The sequence below is a fragment of the Protopterus annectens genome, chromosome 13.part0, assembly GCF_019279795.1.
Source record: "Protopterus annectens isolate FY-2018-M chromosome 13.part0, PAN1.0, whole genome shotgun sequence".
Classification (NCBI taxonomy): Eukaryota; Metazoa; Chordata; order Ceratodontiformes; family Protopteridae; genus Protopterus; species Protopterus annectens.
Window position 1 is genome coordinate 1,100,604,257 of NC_056747.1, and position 16,583 is coordinate 1,100,620,839.

General features: G+C 41.8%; 1 protein-coding gene across 1 annotated transcript in view; it reads right to left on the reverse strand.

Annotated features, from left to right (window-relative positions):
- Positions 1-1,189: 1,189 nt before the first annotated feature.
- The window catches only part of SLC35B1 (solute carrier family 35 member B1), a 516,390-nt gene continuing 500,996 nt past the window's right edge, over positions 1,190-16,583 (reverse strand). Inside the window, exons 9-10 of the mRNA XM_044054949.1 lie at positions 1,729-1,882; positions 1,190-1,200 (exon numbers count right to left, since the gene is read on the reverse strand). Of these exons, the coding sequence (XP_043910884.1) occupies positions 1,190-1,200; positions 1,729-1,882 (165 nt within the window). The remainder of the gene's footprint in view (positions 1,201-1,728; positions 1,883-16,583) is intronic.

The window sequence follows — 16,583 nt, forward strand, 5'->3', positions numbered from 1 at the left end:
CCCAATTATACTGACTAAAATAATACTAATACAAATATTAGTGTTTGACCAATGCAACAAGGCTTTCAAGAGCAGTCACAGTGTCGCCATGTAAATACAAGTACTCTCAAAGGTTAAAATATTCTCTAAAAGACCAGCCACAATGGAAAGTTAAAATATACTTTTAATAATAAGTAATAAAAGAACATGAAAATACTTAATATTTAAAATAAACACCAGAGTTTCAATCACAGGAAATACTAAAAGTAATATGGACAGATTCACACGTACAGAAAAAAAAAAGAAGTTATGTACTCACCATAACGTTCCATGTTTGTTGTCCATCTCGCCGTTCATTCTTACAATGATGTGTTCGGAGCCGACTCGGCCGAATACATAGCTGAAAGCCTCAAACTTGACTCATAACAAAGGGAAGGAGGGAGGGTTCGTAAGAATGAACGGCGAGATGAACAACAAACATGGAAACAAGTGAGTACATAACTTCTTTATGTTATGTTGTCCTATCTTGCCTTCATTCTTACAATGATGGGAGAGCGTCCCTAGCACCTTTTCCTTGGGTGGCTCACGAGAGTACACCTTTAAGCACCGTGGAACCAAAGGAGGCCCTGTCCCTGGAGGGCAAATCCACTTTGTAATGCATGATAAAGTCTGAAGAGTGGTCTGGCCTCATGTGGAAGTGAGTCATAGGCCTTCCACGATTCCCAGGTAAACCACATTTAATGGTACCCTCATCAAGTTCACCTGTAAAAAATCTGACATGACAGCTCCTCCTGGCCATCTCCTCTTCTATGGATTGCTCTCCTCTAGAGATGCTACCAGCCTTCCCACTAGGATTCACACCACCACCCACCCCCTAGCAACAGTACCATACTAGCAGGGTAGACTATTAGTACATGACTAAGAAAAACAGATTTTTAAAAAGGACACCAGTTCTGCTTCCACAGGCAGCATTATATTTTGATTATTTAACAGCTACCTAAATACCTGCTCATCAACACCACTTTGTAAGTTCCACAGTTTCTACCTCACCTTTAAGGCAATCTCTTTTTTCAAGAGCAAGAACTACTTGGGCAGAAAACCACTGTCCAGCCTCCTAAAAGGACTCCAAAAAGCCTGAAATTATTACTAAAACTAGCAAGATACATAACCGTTGTCTCACGACCTAATCTAATCCAAGGGAAAATCATGGCTAACTAGATACTGAAAACAACCAGAGAATGTTCAGAAAGGAATGCACTCAACTGCACATTAGTAGCAACCTGCAGTTCAGCATCATGCTGTAAAGTCCACTACGAAGTGAAAATTTCTCATTACAACTAGTGTGGCTATCATGCATTCTGCATCCTAATCCAAACACCCTACCCCCCCTTCTGATCAGCATGCAGGAAGGGAGGGGGAGAATAGAAAAGAAAAGGAAATTATCACATCCCAAGCAAGACAAAGTTGAAAGTTTCAAGGTTCAGAGTTCAGTCCTGACCTCTGGTCACTGTATAGGTGTGTATGTGGACACACTGACCATGTAGAGTTTGCAAAGCTTCCAAATATCAGATGGGTTTTCTCCAGTTACTCCAGTTTTCTCTTACTTCCCCAAAATATGTTAGCTGACTGTCAACAATAAACTATACATCTATAGTGAACATAAACTTAACCTTGTGGTCTACAACTTCAGATAAAGATCTGAGAAAGACCAATTCACTTACCCAGTTAAAATTAAAAACTGAAACTTACCTACAAATACAAGGATGGTTCCTACCCACTGCATGGAGCTGATGGGGTTAGCAAAGATAATCACAGAGCCTAGGATGGTGAAGAACTTCCGAGTTGTAGTAATAATGGAGCAAGTCAGAGGTCCAAAGTATACCACGGTCATAAAAATAAAACTCTGCAAAAGAACAAAAAAAAAAGACAAATTAACCATTAACTAGTCAGTTACCTGTTGCAAAAAGCAGTTTTTCAAATCCAAGACTGTTAGCCATTTGCATGCATCTCTCTTACATTTTCAGTTTAAGTAGTTACGGTCCGACAGGCCTCTTCTGCAAACTATGAATCGATAAGTTAACGTACATCACTATATTTCAAAGTCAAAGTTCAAAACAGCAGACTACAGTGAGTTAAGTGTCCCAAAATGTTAACAATGAAAGTAGTGAAACATTTTGCAGCCAGGCCCATGAAAAGCTGTTACACTAGGACAAAGTTCTATGGCCCAGCTGAAAAAAATTTCAATTAATAACCTGCGAAACAGAGAACTCGCTGGAGAGGATGAGAGTGTGTAACCACTGATGGCTCGCTCCTCCTTGCGGGAAGGAAGGACAGCCTAGCTCAAGCTTGCCACTTGGGTGACACCAAGCAGTGTTCCATGGGTGGAACACCTAGGACCCCTGCTTGGTGTCACCCAAGCCTATGAGAACACATCATCATACTGCTTACACATGCAGAAGTACACTCCCTGCCACAGGTAGCATGCAGCAGGAGTTCGAGAGCAGTCACAAGGGAGAGGGAGGTCCACTAGGGGAAGGATTAGGCAACTCCACAGGACCAGCAAGCTGGCCTGCTTCCTACCACAAGTCTATCACTACTGGGGAACAAATGGGCTACCTGGGCAGAAACATATGAGCTATATGACCCTTGCCTGTCCCAGGGATACCCTGCTCACACCCCACAGAATAAATAGGTCAACTGGATGCAGGTAGAGAAGCCATTGGGCCAGTCCTGTAGAGAAAAAAGAAAGATATTACTCTAGGAAAAACAGACACCAAACAGAGGTGCAAAAAAACAAAACAAACAGCAGCAATTTGAACCATAGCAGAGACTCTAGTGAATTAAAATAAACATACAATGGAGAAAAAAGTTATCAAGCACACAGTTCTATACATATTGCCAGATGCAAACATGGATTCATATCTCGTATGCCAGCTCACTAGAATGTAATGAAATGCAGACTATTTTTACTCAGCTTAGAAATAAAATTCCTAATCAGAAAAGACTATCTGAGAAATATTTAGAATGATACCGCAGTACAAGGGCAAAATGATTGACTTCAACAATTGGCTAAGCTTCTGGTGTCATTCTAAAGGGATCCAGTATCTGTCTGCCTGGGATGACATGGTCGACAGACCACGATGCTTTGCCAGAGATGGCCTGCACCCGTCACCCCTGGGATTCCAGATACTGGCTAAGGTTCTTGCCACCCCTATACTGCCTTTTTTAGGCAAGGTTCAAATGACAAATTCACCACTGTAACAGGGACAGGGAAGCAAAAAGTGACAGTGATGCTACTCAATGCTAGAAGTCTAAATCTCAAAATGCACTCACTCGAGGCACTACTTAAAATGGAGAACATTGATATCTGTGCAGTGACTGAGACCTGGTTCAAGGCTCCAGAGAGCACCCCTGCACTACCAGGCTATAACTCATACCACACTTTTTGGCCATCTAACCTGGACCGGAACACCAAAGGCAGAGGTGTGTCCATATTCATTAAGGATATCCACACATCCAGGTTAGTTGCTCAGCATAATGCATCCGAGGTTATCCAAGTGCAACTAATTCTGGGCAGAACTGCAATCCAAATTGTAGCTTGCTACAGATCCCCCACTCTTTTCTTGATGTACTGGAAAATATTAGGGCTCAAACACCCTAATAATGGGCGATTTCAACTACCCCACCATTAACTGGGAAAACTACTCGTGTACCAACTCCTTCGCTCATTGCTTTCTGGAATTCATAAACTCCAATGCCCTGGATCAAGTTATCCACACCCCCACCAGGGGCAACAATATCCTAGATCTAGTCATTACCAACATCAGTGACCGGTGTTCCACACCTAAAGTCAATGCCTTATTGGTCCGATCCGACCATAAGCTAATCACCCTAGATATCCACATCCTGCCCCCACATACCATTAAGGAAACCACGGTAAAAAATTTCTCCAAAGTCAACTTCATGCTTCTTAAGACAGAAGTGGTGAACTTCATGACACCCATGCAGATGAACAGTACAGTCATGACTACTGAATCCTATACAATTGCACTTTATAAGCACTTACACGCGCGTGCATGGCTCGTGCTATCCCAAACAGAATCAAGACGCTATCCTCCAAAAAAAGGAAGCCAACCTGGTGGTCCCCTGCCATAAACAAACTGTACAACAGAAGGAAGAAACTGTTGCAAAATTGAGTAAAATCCCATGAGTGGAGGAGCTCCCTGTTCAGCCTCAGTAAAAAGCTGCAATCCCTGATAAAATCCTCCAAAGCTAGTAACGAAAACAAAATTGCCACTGATTCTAAAGACAACCACAAAGCATTCTATAGCTATGTCAATAATCTCAATGGCAACACTCAGATCTGCTCTCAATTACAGCACAATGGCACTAAATATACAGACCCAACTGATATTGCCAACATCCTGGCAGATAGGTTCAGTGCTAACTTTCCCCCCCTCTCACCCCCTAAAGAGCCCATCTCTATACCGGAAGAATGCAAAGTTCCTGTAATCACGGCTGCACAGGTAAAAAACACACTCTCCAAAGCCAAGAACACAGCATCCATGGGACCAGACAACATCCCAGGCTGCGTTCTACACAAACTACAGAACGAACTGGCACCCCACCTAAGTACCATGTTCAATCATAGCCTCACCTCAGGCTTTGTGCCCGTTGAATGGCGCACAGGGACGGTTATTCCACTCCACAAGGGGGGAGCCACCACGGACCCCGGGAACTACCCCCCCCATTAGCCTGACAAGCCTGGTCTGCAAGGCCATGGAACGTATCATCAAGGAACTTATAAACAAAGACATTGGTAATCTCAAACTCTGGTCCCCACCCAGTTTGGGTTTGTAAAGGCAGATCATGTCTTCTAAACCTGACAGACTTCTTTGAAGCAGTCACCAAAGCCGTAGATGAGGGTAAGGTAGTTCACACAGCCTATCTAGATCTTGCCAAGGCATTCAGCACCATCCCCCACTCTAGAATTATAGATAAACTCACTAAACTAGGTATAAATCCCTATGTCACAAGATGGGTTTGCCAACTGGCTCACTGACAGAACCCACACTGTGAAAGTAGCAGACTCCAAATCTGACTTCAGACCAGTGACAAGTGGAGTACACCACAGGGTTCAGTCCTGGGTCCTCTCCTGTTTGGTATCTACTTCTCTGAAGTACAGGCTAAGACAGGTTATCTTTGGCTCACGAAGTTCGCAGATGACTGCAAACTAGGAGCCATAATCGAAACTCATAACGATGTGGACATCCTACAAAAGGGCCTCACTGAGACAGATGCCTGGTATCAAAGTCATGGCCTCAAGCTCAATGCCAAAAAGTGCACTGTCATCCCCTTTGGTAAAAACTCTGTACCCATGAACTACAACATAGGCAGAACACCGAAAGTGTAATAAGAGACCTTGGGACACAGGTGGAGAGTAGTTCCTCCTTTGATAATCACATCGCCACGGTAGTCAAGAAATCCTTCTACGTGGCACACCTCATCACAAAAGGTTTCTCATCCAGAAAAAAAGAGGTCATTGTTCCCCTCTACTCATCACTCATTAGACCCATTACAGAGTAAAACGCCCCTTTTGGTATGTACCTCACAAGACATCTACAACAACTGAAAAGGCCACAGAAATACCTCACAAAGAGGATTACCAGCCTCAAACTGATGCCCTACACAGACAGTCTCAAAAACTCCAGCTTTACTCCGTCGCATATCGCCTACTCAAAGGTGATCTCTGCCTAACATACAAAGCTATGTCAAACCCAGAGCTGTTGGACATGCTCCACTTAAAGAAATCCCAATCCCTCCAAGCTACATGCTCTAGGGACCTAAACCTTGTCACCACAATAAACACAACATGCCAGAGGGATAGATTCCTGTCCCAGAGACTTCCCATACTCTGGAATGAACTACCTATCTATATCAAACAAAGCTCCTCATTAGCACTCCAGGGATCACTTCTGTGGCTCTGCTCGACAGTGGCACAGAAAAATAATTTTACTGGGTGGCAAAAGCCAGGGTACGTTTTTGGCTGGGCTTGTATAGGCCCCAGGACCGATAGCCTAGTACCTACCTATGAATCGACAGATGCATAAAATGATCATAGTCACCCCACTAACATAAGATGATGCATATAAGGGAAGGCATAGAGTCTCACGATTTTTTAACAAATTATGAAAGAGATGCAAAAAGAGAGTGAACCACCTACAACAGGAAATGGTACCCTACTTGGAGAAACAAAGCCTGTAAAAGAGAGAGTCCTGAGAGGAAGACTTCATAAACTATACAAATATAGGTTGTAAAAGAAAAGAAGAAGAAAGAACATCCTAATCGGGGATTACAAAGCAATAATGCTTATAAGTACAGGGCCAAGTTAAATTTTCCAAGGCATAAGGGACCAGGAGCAGTAGGAAAGGAATTAGTCAAGAGCTAAATGCAAACCTGGGAAAGTAACAGTAATGGAATGCAAACGAAGAGCAGCAAAGTATGAAAAGAAATTCAGAGTCCCAAATGGAAATTCTTTTATTTCTTTATGCAAGAGTGGCAAGAATAAACTGTATTAATGTAAGGAGAACAGGAAAACAGATTCATACCTTAGCATTGAGTTACTGATGCAGAAGTTGAGCTTATTCAACAAGCTGTGATATGTTAATGAAATATCAACAGCTCCAGCAAGAAATACCCCACAATGATGTATTATATGCTTTAAAAGGGTCTAATAAATAAAAAGAGATAAAAGGACAGCTTTCCATGCAAGTGAAGGCATCTGGTTATGGTACAGCAGGGAAGGAACACTGCATGCTAAGAGTTTGCTCAGGAAGCTCTACATGAACAATTAACACTACAGAGGCCATCAGCACAGGGTAGGTAGGGTATATATAGAGGAAACTGCAGAAATGTTAGCTGCAGTATGGCACATTAAGGGGAAGTGGTACATTCTGGAGGAAGTACTCTTCTAACATTCTAAACTTGTAAACTATATGCTTCAGGCAGCTAATGTTCTGATGACACTAAAGGTCATTATGGTCTGAAAGAACAAGTCAATTTGTTTGAGCGTGACTTACAACAGTTTAAGTGCAAAAATGAAGATTTTTTACACTTGTTAACTAGAATTCAAAATGGGCATTACAAATTTACAGCAGATGTTCAGGAAGAAAGTTCCTTAAAACTCAATACTTTTATAATGTTAACAGTTACATTGGTATAAAGGCATCTATCTACAATGAGAGACAACTGCAGAATTGGAAAAAAAATGCAGACATTTATGAAGACACTACGCAGGAAAAATATAGTGTATTTATACACAGAGTAGACTAGATTAATACTTATGAAGTACATGCAGTAAACTAAGACAGCAGCTCATGTTCAAAAACATTTAGCTTAGAGACATACCAATGACACAGCAGTTCTTGTTTCTAGCATTTATAACATCAAGAGCTGGTTAAGTATCCACTGAGCATCATGTAAATCAAAAGCTGCATTTCATTAAGGTTACTCTGACGCGGTGGTGATGCTGAGGTAGCATTGTCGCCTCACAGTCAGACGCTGTCCAGTTCGATTCTCAGTTACAGCGTCTTCTGCGCGGAGACATGCGTGAATGGGCGTACCTTCGTTGAAGGTTGTGCGTCAGGGCTGGTAACTCGGCACGTAAAAATCAACTACCAATCATTAGCGGACCGGAGTTCCGCTGTGGCGACCCCTAACCGGGAAAAGCCGAAAGACACAACTCTGACACAGCAGTCACAGATCACATTTGTAAACAGATGGGCTTTAAGGGCTTTTCGGAAAACTTGTCCCAAGTTAATCTGATGGATGAAGTGTGGATGGCTGCTCCATAATTTAGAAACTATGAAGCTGACTGCAGAGTCACTGCATTAATTTTTGGTTTGTGGAGCGGTAATGAGGCGTGAACTGGCTGATCGGTGACTCTGAATGGGGGAGGAGCAATACTTTAGTAAATGCTGAACAGCTAAGTATGTGTGTGGGGAAACACAGAGAGTGGGTAGTCAAGAGACAGGACACACAAGATAACAGGGGCTTAGTGAAGTTGTGGCCTTACAATAGTGACCAGTCTGGATAAGAAGGTCTACACTTGTTAATTACAAGACTACTACTGTTATGTAGCTCAGCACCTAAAGCTTTCCCAGGCTACTAACCCATTCACATTTACCCACAATGTTCTGCATAAACAACTTCCACTTCAGATCTCCGGTATGCCACAGAAAGCAGACAATATAAAAACAGATCTGCAGCAAAAGGAAAGGCAAGTTATAGTTACAGAGGAAAGACCTAATGCAGACCCTTCCCCTCCCCCAAAGAATGCTGTGCTGGCTACGGCTATAGCACAACAGGCTTTGACATGTTCAGGAACGGGAGTTGCTGTAACAAAAGCAATGTGTAAAGACATCTGAACAAAGGCAGATTTGGAAGGATAATTCCTTTGAAATTAAGGGATAAGAGAAAAGTACAGTTGTGTACACTTACCATAAATGTAGATGTTTGAGTGTATTCACTGTTGCAGTCATCACTTGTTGGGATTATCCCTGCTGGGTAACCCTCGGCCCGCCCGAATACCACAGTAAAGAATTTCCCTCCTGCATTAGCTGTCTGAGTGCAGGGACTGATGTCAGGTCATCAGGGCAATATACAGGGATTTGAGAACAATGTGACATACTCTTCTTCAGAATCCAAGTCCTTTTCAGAGGACTCCTGCTCTCTGGGTCTCTTAAGAGGAGTAGATGACCAGGGAGAAGCAGGCATGGAGACAACTTGAGGAGACTGACATCCCTGCTCTGGGGCCAGTAATCAAGGAATCTCAAACCTCACCACTGACACCGGTGAGGGACATTCACTTGGAACAAAATAGATGCACACAGTATTTTCAGACGCAGCTCTGCGCCAAACACAATTTCCCTTAAGAAGACAGGGAACACATTCAATTCAGGCCTGGGTTTCCCTCTCTCTCTCCAGGCCCCCAATAAGAATCCTCACTGGCAAGTTGTAGAAGAGTCCTGAGTCAAGCCAAATGTCCCAAGCCAAGTCCTCCACCACCCTCTCTGTGAAACCAGTGCTCTGTGTCCCTGCTCCAAATAGCACTCACACTCACACACACTCACACTCCTGGGAAAGGCTGGTCCAGATTTATACTATACTATACTATATAGCCACCAGAACACTCCAAAGCCAACAACTGACTCTTTCAAGTGTACCCAATTATACTGACTAAAATAATACTAATGCAAATAGTAGTGTTTGACCAATGCAACAAGGCTTTCAAGAGCAGTCACAGTGTCGCCATGTAAATACAAGTACTCTCAAAGGTTAAAATATTCTCTAAAAGACCAGCCACAATGGAAAGTTAAAATATACTTTTAATAATAAGTAATAAAAGAACATGAAAATACTTAATATTTAAAATAAACACCAGAGTTTCAATCACAGGAAATACTAAAAGTAATATGGACAGATTCACACGTACAGAAAAAAAAAGAAGTTATGTACTCACCATAACGTTCCATGTTTGTTGTCCATCTCGCCGTTCATTCTTACAATGATGTGTTCGGAGCCGACTCGGCCGAATACATAGCTGAAAGTCTCAAACTTGACTCATAACAAAGGGAAGGAGGGAGGGTTCGTAAGAATGAACGGCGAGATGAACAACAAACATGGAACGTTACAGTGAGTACATAACTTCTTTATGTTATGTTGTCCTATCTTGCCTTCATTCTTACAATGATGGGAGAGCGTCCCTAGCACCTTTTCCTTGGGTGGCTCACGAGAGTACACCTTTAAGCACCGTGGAACCAAAGGAGGCCCTGTCCCTGGAGGGCAAATCCACTTTGTAATGCATGATAAAAGTCTGAAGAGTGGTCCAAGTAGCTGCTGCACAAATATTATCCATAGGAATTCTGGCTTGAAAGGCAGATGACGTAGCCATTGCTCTGGTGGAATGAGCCTTCACTTTGAATGGTAAATCTCTGTTATTTATGGTATAGATGAACATAATACAGTTTGAGAGCCAATTGGAAAGAGTAGTTTAAGAAACTGAGCTAACCTTTTTTGCATCAGAGAAGGATATGAATAACTGGTCAGATTTGCTAAAATCTTTGGTCCTATGCAAATAGAACGAGTTGTCTATGCACGTCTAGTTGATGTAATTTGTATTCTGCCTTGTAGCTGTGATTAGGAAAGAACACTGGAAGCTCAACAGATTAATTTATATTAGTTGGAGAAGAGACTTTGGGTAAGAATGAAGGGTTAGTTCGCAAGGATACCATATCCCCATGAAAAATCAAATATGGCGGTTTAATAGAAAGAGCTTGCAACTCTGATACTCTTCTGGCAGATGTTACAGCCACCAGAAACAAGGTCTTCCAGGAAAGGAACTTGAGGTCTGAAGATGAGGGCTCAAAAGGTGGGAACGTCAGGTGAGACAAAACAAAATTTAAATCCCAAGGAGAAAGGAGTTCCCTTAAAGGGAGGTCTTAATAAGGAGGCATTTTTCAAGAAGGCTCTACACAACCTGTGTGACATTAAGCTGGAGATAGAATCATCAATGTGGAAATTTGATATTGCAGCGAGTTGTACCCTAATGGTTGCTGCAGTCGAACCTTGCTGAAAAAGTTCCGCCAAAAATTCCAAAATAGAATGGATGGGTGCAGAAAAGGGATCAATGTTCCTGTTTTGAGCCCAAACAGAAAACCTTTCCTTTTGCTAGAATATAGTTTTCTAGTGGAAGCTTTATGTGAAGACATTAAGATATGTAACTGTAAGAGTGAAATTCTGAAGCCTGACTAAGTTGGGAAGTGGAGCAGCCAAGCTGTCAATTTTAGGGTGTGAAGAGAAGGATGAAGTGCACCTGACATACGTGTCAGCAGGTCTGGAACTGGGTCCAGAGTCCAAGGCTTCTCCTGAAGATGAGGCCAAAAGAAGGGAAACCAAACTTGACGTGGCCAGTAAGGAGCAATGGGAATTATCCTGCTTCCCAAGTACTGTGCTTTCTGAATGACTCTGGGTATGAGAGGAAACGAAGGAAAGGCATACAGAAGTCCCAAGGGCCAATCGTAAGCAAGTGCATCTCTCGGTGTCTCCCCCGGAGGGGGGATTAGGCTAAAGTAGTTGCTGCACTTGGCATTCATGGGAGTGGCAAAAAGATTGTAGCAAGGCAGACCCCGTGTTTGGAAAATCATTTCCGCTACATTCTGACTGAGAGACCACTTGTGAGGCATTAAAACTGCCCTGCTCGGCTTGTCTGCTATAACTTTGGACTTCCCCGGAATGTGTGTTGCTATTAGAAAGCGCTGGGAAGAAACTGTCCAATGCCAAACTCTTAGGGCCTCACAACAAAGGTGGTAAGATCTGGTTCCCCCCTGCTTGTTAAAGTACCAAACCACAGACATATTTTCTGACTGTATCGCAATTGTTCCTAGAGGGAGAGAGTCGTGAAGTGCTTGCAACGCATGAAGCACTGCTCTCATCTCTAGGATATTTATATGCAAGTGAGCCTAGTGTTCTTGCCATGTACCTTGGACTGTTCTTTCCAGATAATGCCCCCCCACCCTATCTGGGTAGCGTCCGTGGTCACCATAGCTATGGGTTGTCGTGGAACAAAGGGTCTTCCCTATGGTCACATGACTGGATCGTATCATATCCATCTTAAGTTGTTCTTGCATGATTCCGTTATTCTGATCAAGTGAGACATAGAAAGCTATTGAAGTGACCACTGGGAGAATAACAGCCACTGAAGGATCCTCATGTGCATTCTGGCAAGAGGAACCAGGGTTATTGTGGAAGCCACTGTTCCTAGTAATCTTAGAATTAACCTTGCTTTCACTTTGGCCTTGGGTAGGAGATAAAGTATCTGCTGTCTGAGTGCTACAACTCATTCTGTTGGAAGACATTTATTTTTATTTTACATTTGTTGACCGGGCTAGTCTAACTGGATATATGTCCATTTTCAGTAGAGGCCCGGGGAGAAAAGCTCCAGGTTATAACACATAGAACATACATAGTCCATAATAACAGGCTGTAAAAGGTTATGATAAGCAAAGAAACAATAAGCATGAGTAGCAATTGTGAAAAAACAAAAATAGTCCCAAAATTATTTATTGATTTATTTTTTTTTGTGTAAAGTACAATATTATGAAGGTGGCGAAATATAAAGGAAAGGATAAAGAGACATAGCTGTGAAGATAGGACAGATATCAAAGATAGAACAGGATGAGTTGAGGAGTACATAATTTTGTAACAGCTTTAAAAGTTGTTTTAAGAAGGAGTGGTGAGAGAAAAATACCTAAGAAGAGAGGAGAGAAAGTTAAGATGAATGAGTGCTGTTCACAGGGTAAGTTCCATGTCTTAATGTATAGTCGTGGAACTTAGGAAAACAAGCTATTGGGGAGTTGGGTAGAGAAGTGGAGAGGGAAGGTGAGATAGGAGATAGATGAGCAGGCTAGTCTGGGTTTCTACAGGGGTAGAGCCAATTATTATTGAGGTAGTTGGGTAGAGAAGGGGAGAGGAAAAGAGAGATAGGAGACAGATGAGCAGGCTAGTCTGGGTTTATACATGGGCAGAGCCATTTATTATTAAGGTACAGTTTGATATTCTTCTTGGAGAGGTGGAGAAGTCAGGGATGTAATATCAGCAGGTAGATTGTTCCAGTGTTTCCCAACTGAGTTGGAGAATAAGCAATCTCCAGCAGAGTTACTGGATATAGCCCTTTTTATCAGTAGTTTATTAGAGGAGCGTAGATGTTTCAGGTTGTAGTAAGGGGTAATGAGGCTAGTGAGTATAGGAGTTTTGGTAGGTTGGTACAGGGTTTTGTGGGTTATAATAAGTTGTTGTAGTTTGATCTGATTAGGAAGTTCAAGCCAGCCAAGTTGTTTTAGGTTACTGCAGTGATGGGTCCTAAAATGAGATCCGGTTGCAAATCTAGCTATGTTGTTGTAGGATGTAACTAGTTTATTTAGGTTTTTTGACAGGTTGGTGTAGATGGGACATGCATAGAGTAGAGTAGAGATTAGATGGGTCTTTGGCTAGGATGATTCTAGTAGCTGGGGTAAGAAATGGTTTAATTTTATATAGGGTTCCTATTTTTTGTTCTCAGTTTTTATAGTAGAGTTAATGTGATTTTCAAAATTGAGTTTATTGTCAATTGTAATACCTAGTAGTTTTGTGGCGGTATCTGGAGTGATACTAACATTATTGTTGGAGGTAAGAGAGAACTGTAGGGGGTTTGGTTGCGTGTTGGTGAGAAGAGTAGAAGTTTTGTTTTCTTTGGGTTGAGTAGGAGGCAGCGTTGGAGAACCATTGTTCAACTGTCTTAAAGGCTTTTTGTGTAAGGGACTGAAGTTCAGCCTGAGAGGTAGCTGTGCAGAGAATAGTGGAGTCATCTGCATGCTGGATGCATATAGAGAAAGGGATAGCAGTTTGGAGGTCATTGATGAAGATGGAAAAAAGAAGAGGACCTAAGATTGAGCCTTGTGGGACACCTAGGGAAATAGGAAGGTGGTCAGATAGTGAGTTTTTCCAGATTACAGCTTGTTGACGGTTTTCGAGGTAAGATTTAAACCAAGTTATACTATTAGGATCAAGTGAGAGAGACTTAAGAATATGTAGAAGCATTTTGTGGTTCACCACGTCAAAGGCTTTGGATAAGTTAATAAACAGAGCAGAAGAAAGGCTGTTTGAATTGTGGTTAGTGTTAGTGGTGTTTGTGAAGGAAAGCAGAGCAGTGGTGGTACTGTGGGATGGTCTAAAGCCATGTTGACAGTCAGCAAGTAGGTTGTTATGGATAAGATGGTTTAGGAGTTGTTTGTGGATACATTTTTCTAAAATTTTGGCAAGAGGAGATAATAAGGCAATGGGACGATAGTTGGATAGATCAATAGAGTTACCCCCTTTGTGTAGTGGGATGATGTGGGATACTTTCCAGATATCAGGGACTGTTCCTTCATTGATGGATCTATTTATTAGTATAGAGATAGGGTAAGCAACAGCTTTGGCTCCAATTTGTAGAAACTCGGAAGGGAGTTTGTCTTGAGAGGGTGTGGAGGGTTTTAGTTTTTGAAGTAGTGATGAAATATATGATGTAGGGATGGGAAGGAAGTGAAATGATGGGGGTATATTTTCAGAGAAGGGATTTAGATTTGAGGTGTTGGGAGACAGGTGACTAAGCCAGGTTTTGTATAGTATCTGTAAAGTAGAAATTAAAGGCATTAGCTATTTGTACAGGGTTATCAGGATTCGAGTCCTGTGGGTTGGGTGTGATTGATTGGCCTGGGGATAGAAGATTATTAATGGTGGACCAAAACATTTTAGGTTCCTTATTGGATATTTGGTGAAGATGAAGGTAGTAATTTTGTTTATCAGAAAGTATAGCTTTTTTTGTTTTGTTCCTACATTCACGAAAGGTTTGATGGTCAGCATGTTTTTTGGAAGTACGCCATTTAGCCCAGTATTTGTTTCTGGTTATGATTAGTTGCTTAATGTTGTTGCTAAGAAAGGGGGCGGGCTTGGTTTTGGTTCTAATCTTGCGAATAGGTGCATGCTGATCTAAGATAGATATGAATAAGGAGTTGAAGTATTGTACAGCATCATTGAGAGGTAGTGACTTTAGTGGAGTCCAGTTACAGTGATATAGTTGTGAGAGAAAGAGCTCTGAGTTAATTTTTTTTTGTGTGTGCGAAATGTGCAGGAGGAGGTAGGAAAAATTATGCTGTTTTTTTTCCTACTAACATAGGTTAACAGGTGATCGCTTAGATCACTTGGAAGGGTGCCTGCAGAGTAGGTTTGCTGGGGAGTATTAACAAGAATCCAGTCCAAGATGGGGTCTTTATTGTTGTTTTTGTTAATTCTGGTTGGGTTTGAAATAAGTTGAGTAAAGTCATGGAGATTTATATGGGAGGTGGGGTTAGACTGGTTACAGTGATTCCAATCAATATTTAGGTCCCCAACTATTATTGTTTCTTGTGGGATATTGGAAGCTAGCCAATTGAGAATGTTCTCAAATGTGTTAATGTTATTTCCTGGGGGGAGATAAGTACAAATAATACAGATGGCTTTACTTTTATTTACTTGAAGTTTAGAGCATACAAGTTCAGCATTATTGCTTAAGGGGAGGTTCAGGTTAATGGTGCTGATTTGTAGGTGTGTTTTGTAGAGAATAGCTACTCCTCCTCCCTTTTTGGATGTGTGGTCTAGTCTAATTATATTATAACCTGGTGGGGTAATTCCACAGTCTTTAATAGTGGGTTTTAGCCAAGTTTCAGATAGGCAGAGGTTATCAAATTGGTTGACATCAAGGAGTGCATGTAGTTGTGCAATTTTGTTACAAACACTGCGTATATTTAGGTGAGCTATGGTAAGAGGGTTGGTAAATTTGTATGAAGGTATATAGTATTAGGGCAGGCATTGTCTTCAGTAGTTAAGGTCTGGGTGTGCTGTGGTCCTGGGTTAGGATGAATATCTCCATCTAAAAGTATGTTGTGCAGTATTTGATGTTTGGGTTTAAGGTATGAGAGTAAATGGTAGGCAAGTTTTTTTAGTTTTCAGGTTGTAAATGTTTATATGAATTAGTCTGTGATATTTAGCTGGGGAGTATTTGGAGGTGGAGATGGGATTTTGGAATGTCACAGAAGAAGAAGAGATAGGGGATGAGGTTTGAGAGGAAGGAAGTATAGAGATGGAGTGTAAAGGTTGTTTGTAGGAGGTTAGGAAATAGGATGTACTAAGAGGAGTTAAGAGAAATAGGAGGAAAAGTAATAGTATTTGAGAAGGCTTTAATGTTGTATACATAACTGGGCAATGAAGTAAATAATGGAGTTTGATGAATGGTCGGTCAGATTAAGTTAGGGAAGTATAGTAAGCTGTAATAGGTTAGTGGTGTATGAGAGTGTTGTAATGGAATGGTAAGGTGTGATATAGAGGAGGGGTGTTTTAAATAGTGAATTGTGTGTTTGGTGTCAATTGAGTGGGGGTGTGGTTTCTGGATTATAAATGTAGGAGCAGTGGGGGTGGGTGAGAATTGGGGGTAGGGTAGAAGAGCGGAGTGAGCCATGAGGCGAGCAGCAGAGACAATAGAACAGAATGTGGAGGAAGACAATCAGCAAAAGTGAGAGAAACACAACAGGTAAGTGTGAAGGTTGGAGAAGGACTGAACAGTATGCAGAGGTAGAAAGGAAGAGAGGCAGGATGCAAGACTGTTAGTCGCTGTAAGCAGGATGGCTGGGGCAAGGGGAAAGGTGGAAGATAACTGTAAGAAGAGACTAAGAACAAAGTGACTGGGGTTTTCCACAGGAAGCTTACAGAGGTGGTGTAGGAAAGTAATAGGGGAGAAGCTATAAGTTTCGAAAGTTACAGAAACTAAGTAGGAGATAACAGCTATGGGAAAAATTACTTTCCAGGGTTAGGTTAAGAAGCGACGGGACGAGAAAGGGAATGAGAAAGAGGAAGCAATGCACGGGTAAGACAGCGGAAGAAGTAAAGGGGGGGTTGGCTGCTGGCTAGTCTGCCTCTTTAGTTGGCCTAAACTAAGTAGTATAAAAACTTTAATTTAGAAGACTTAACATACACATAGTTACACTGAGTCAATG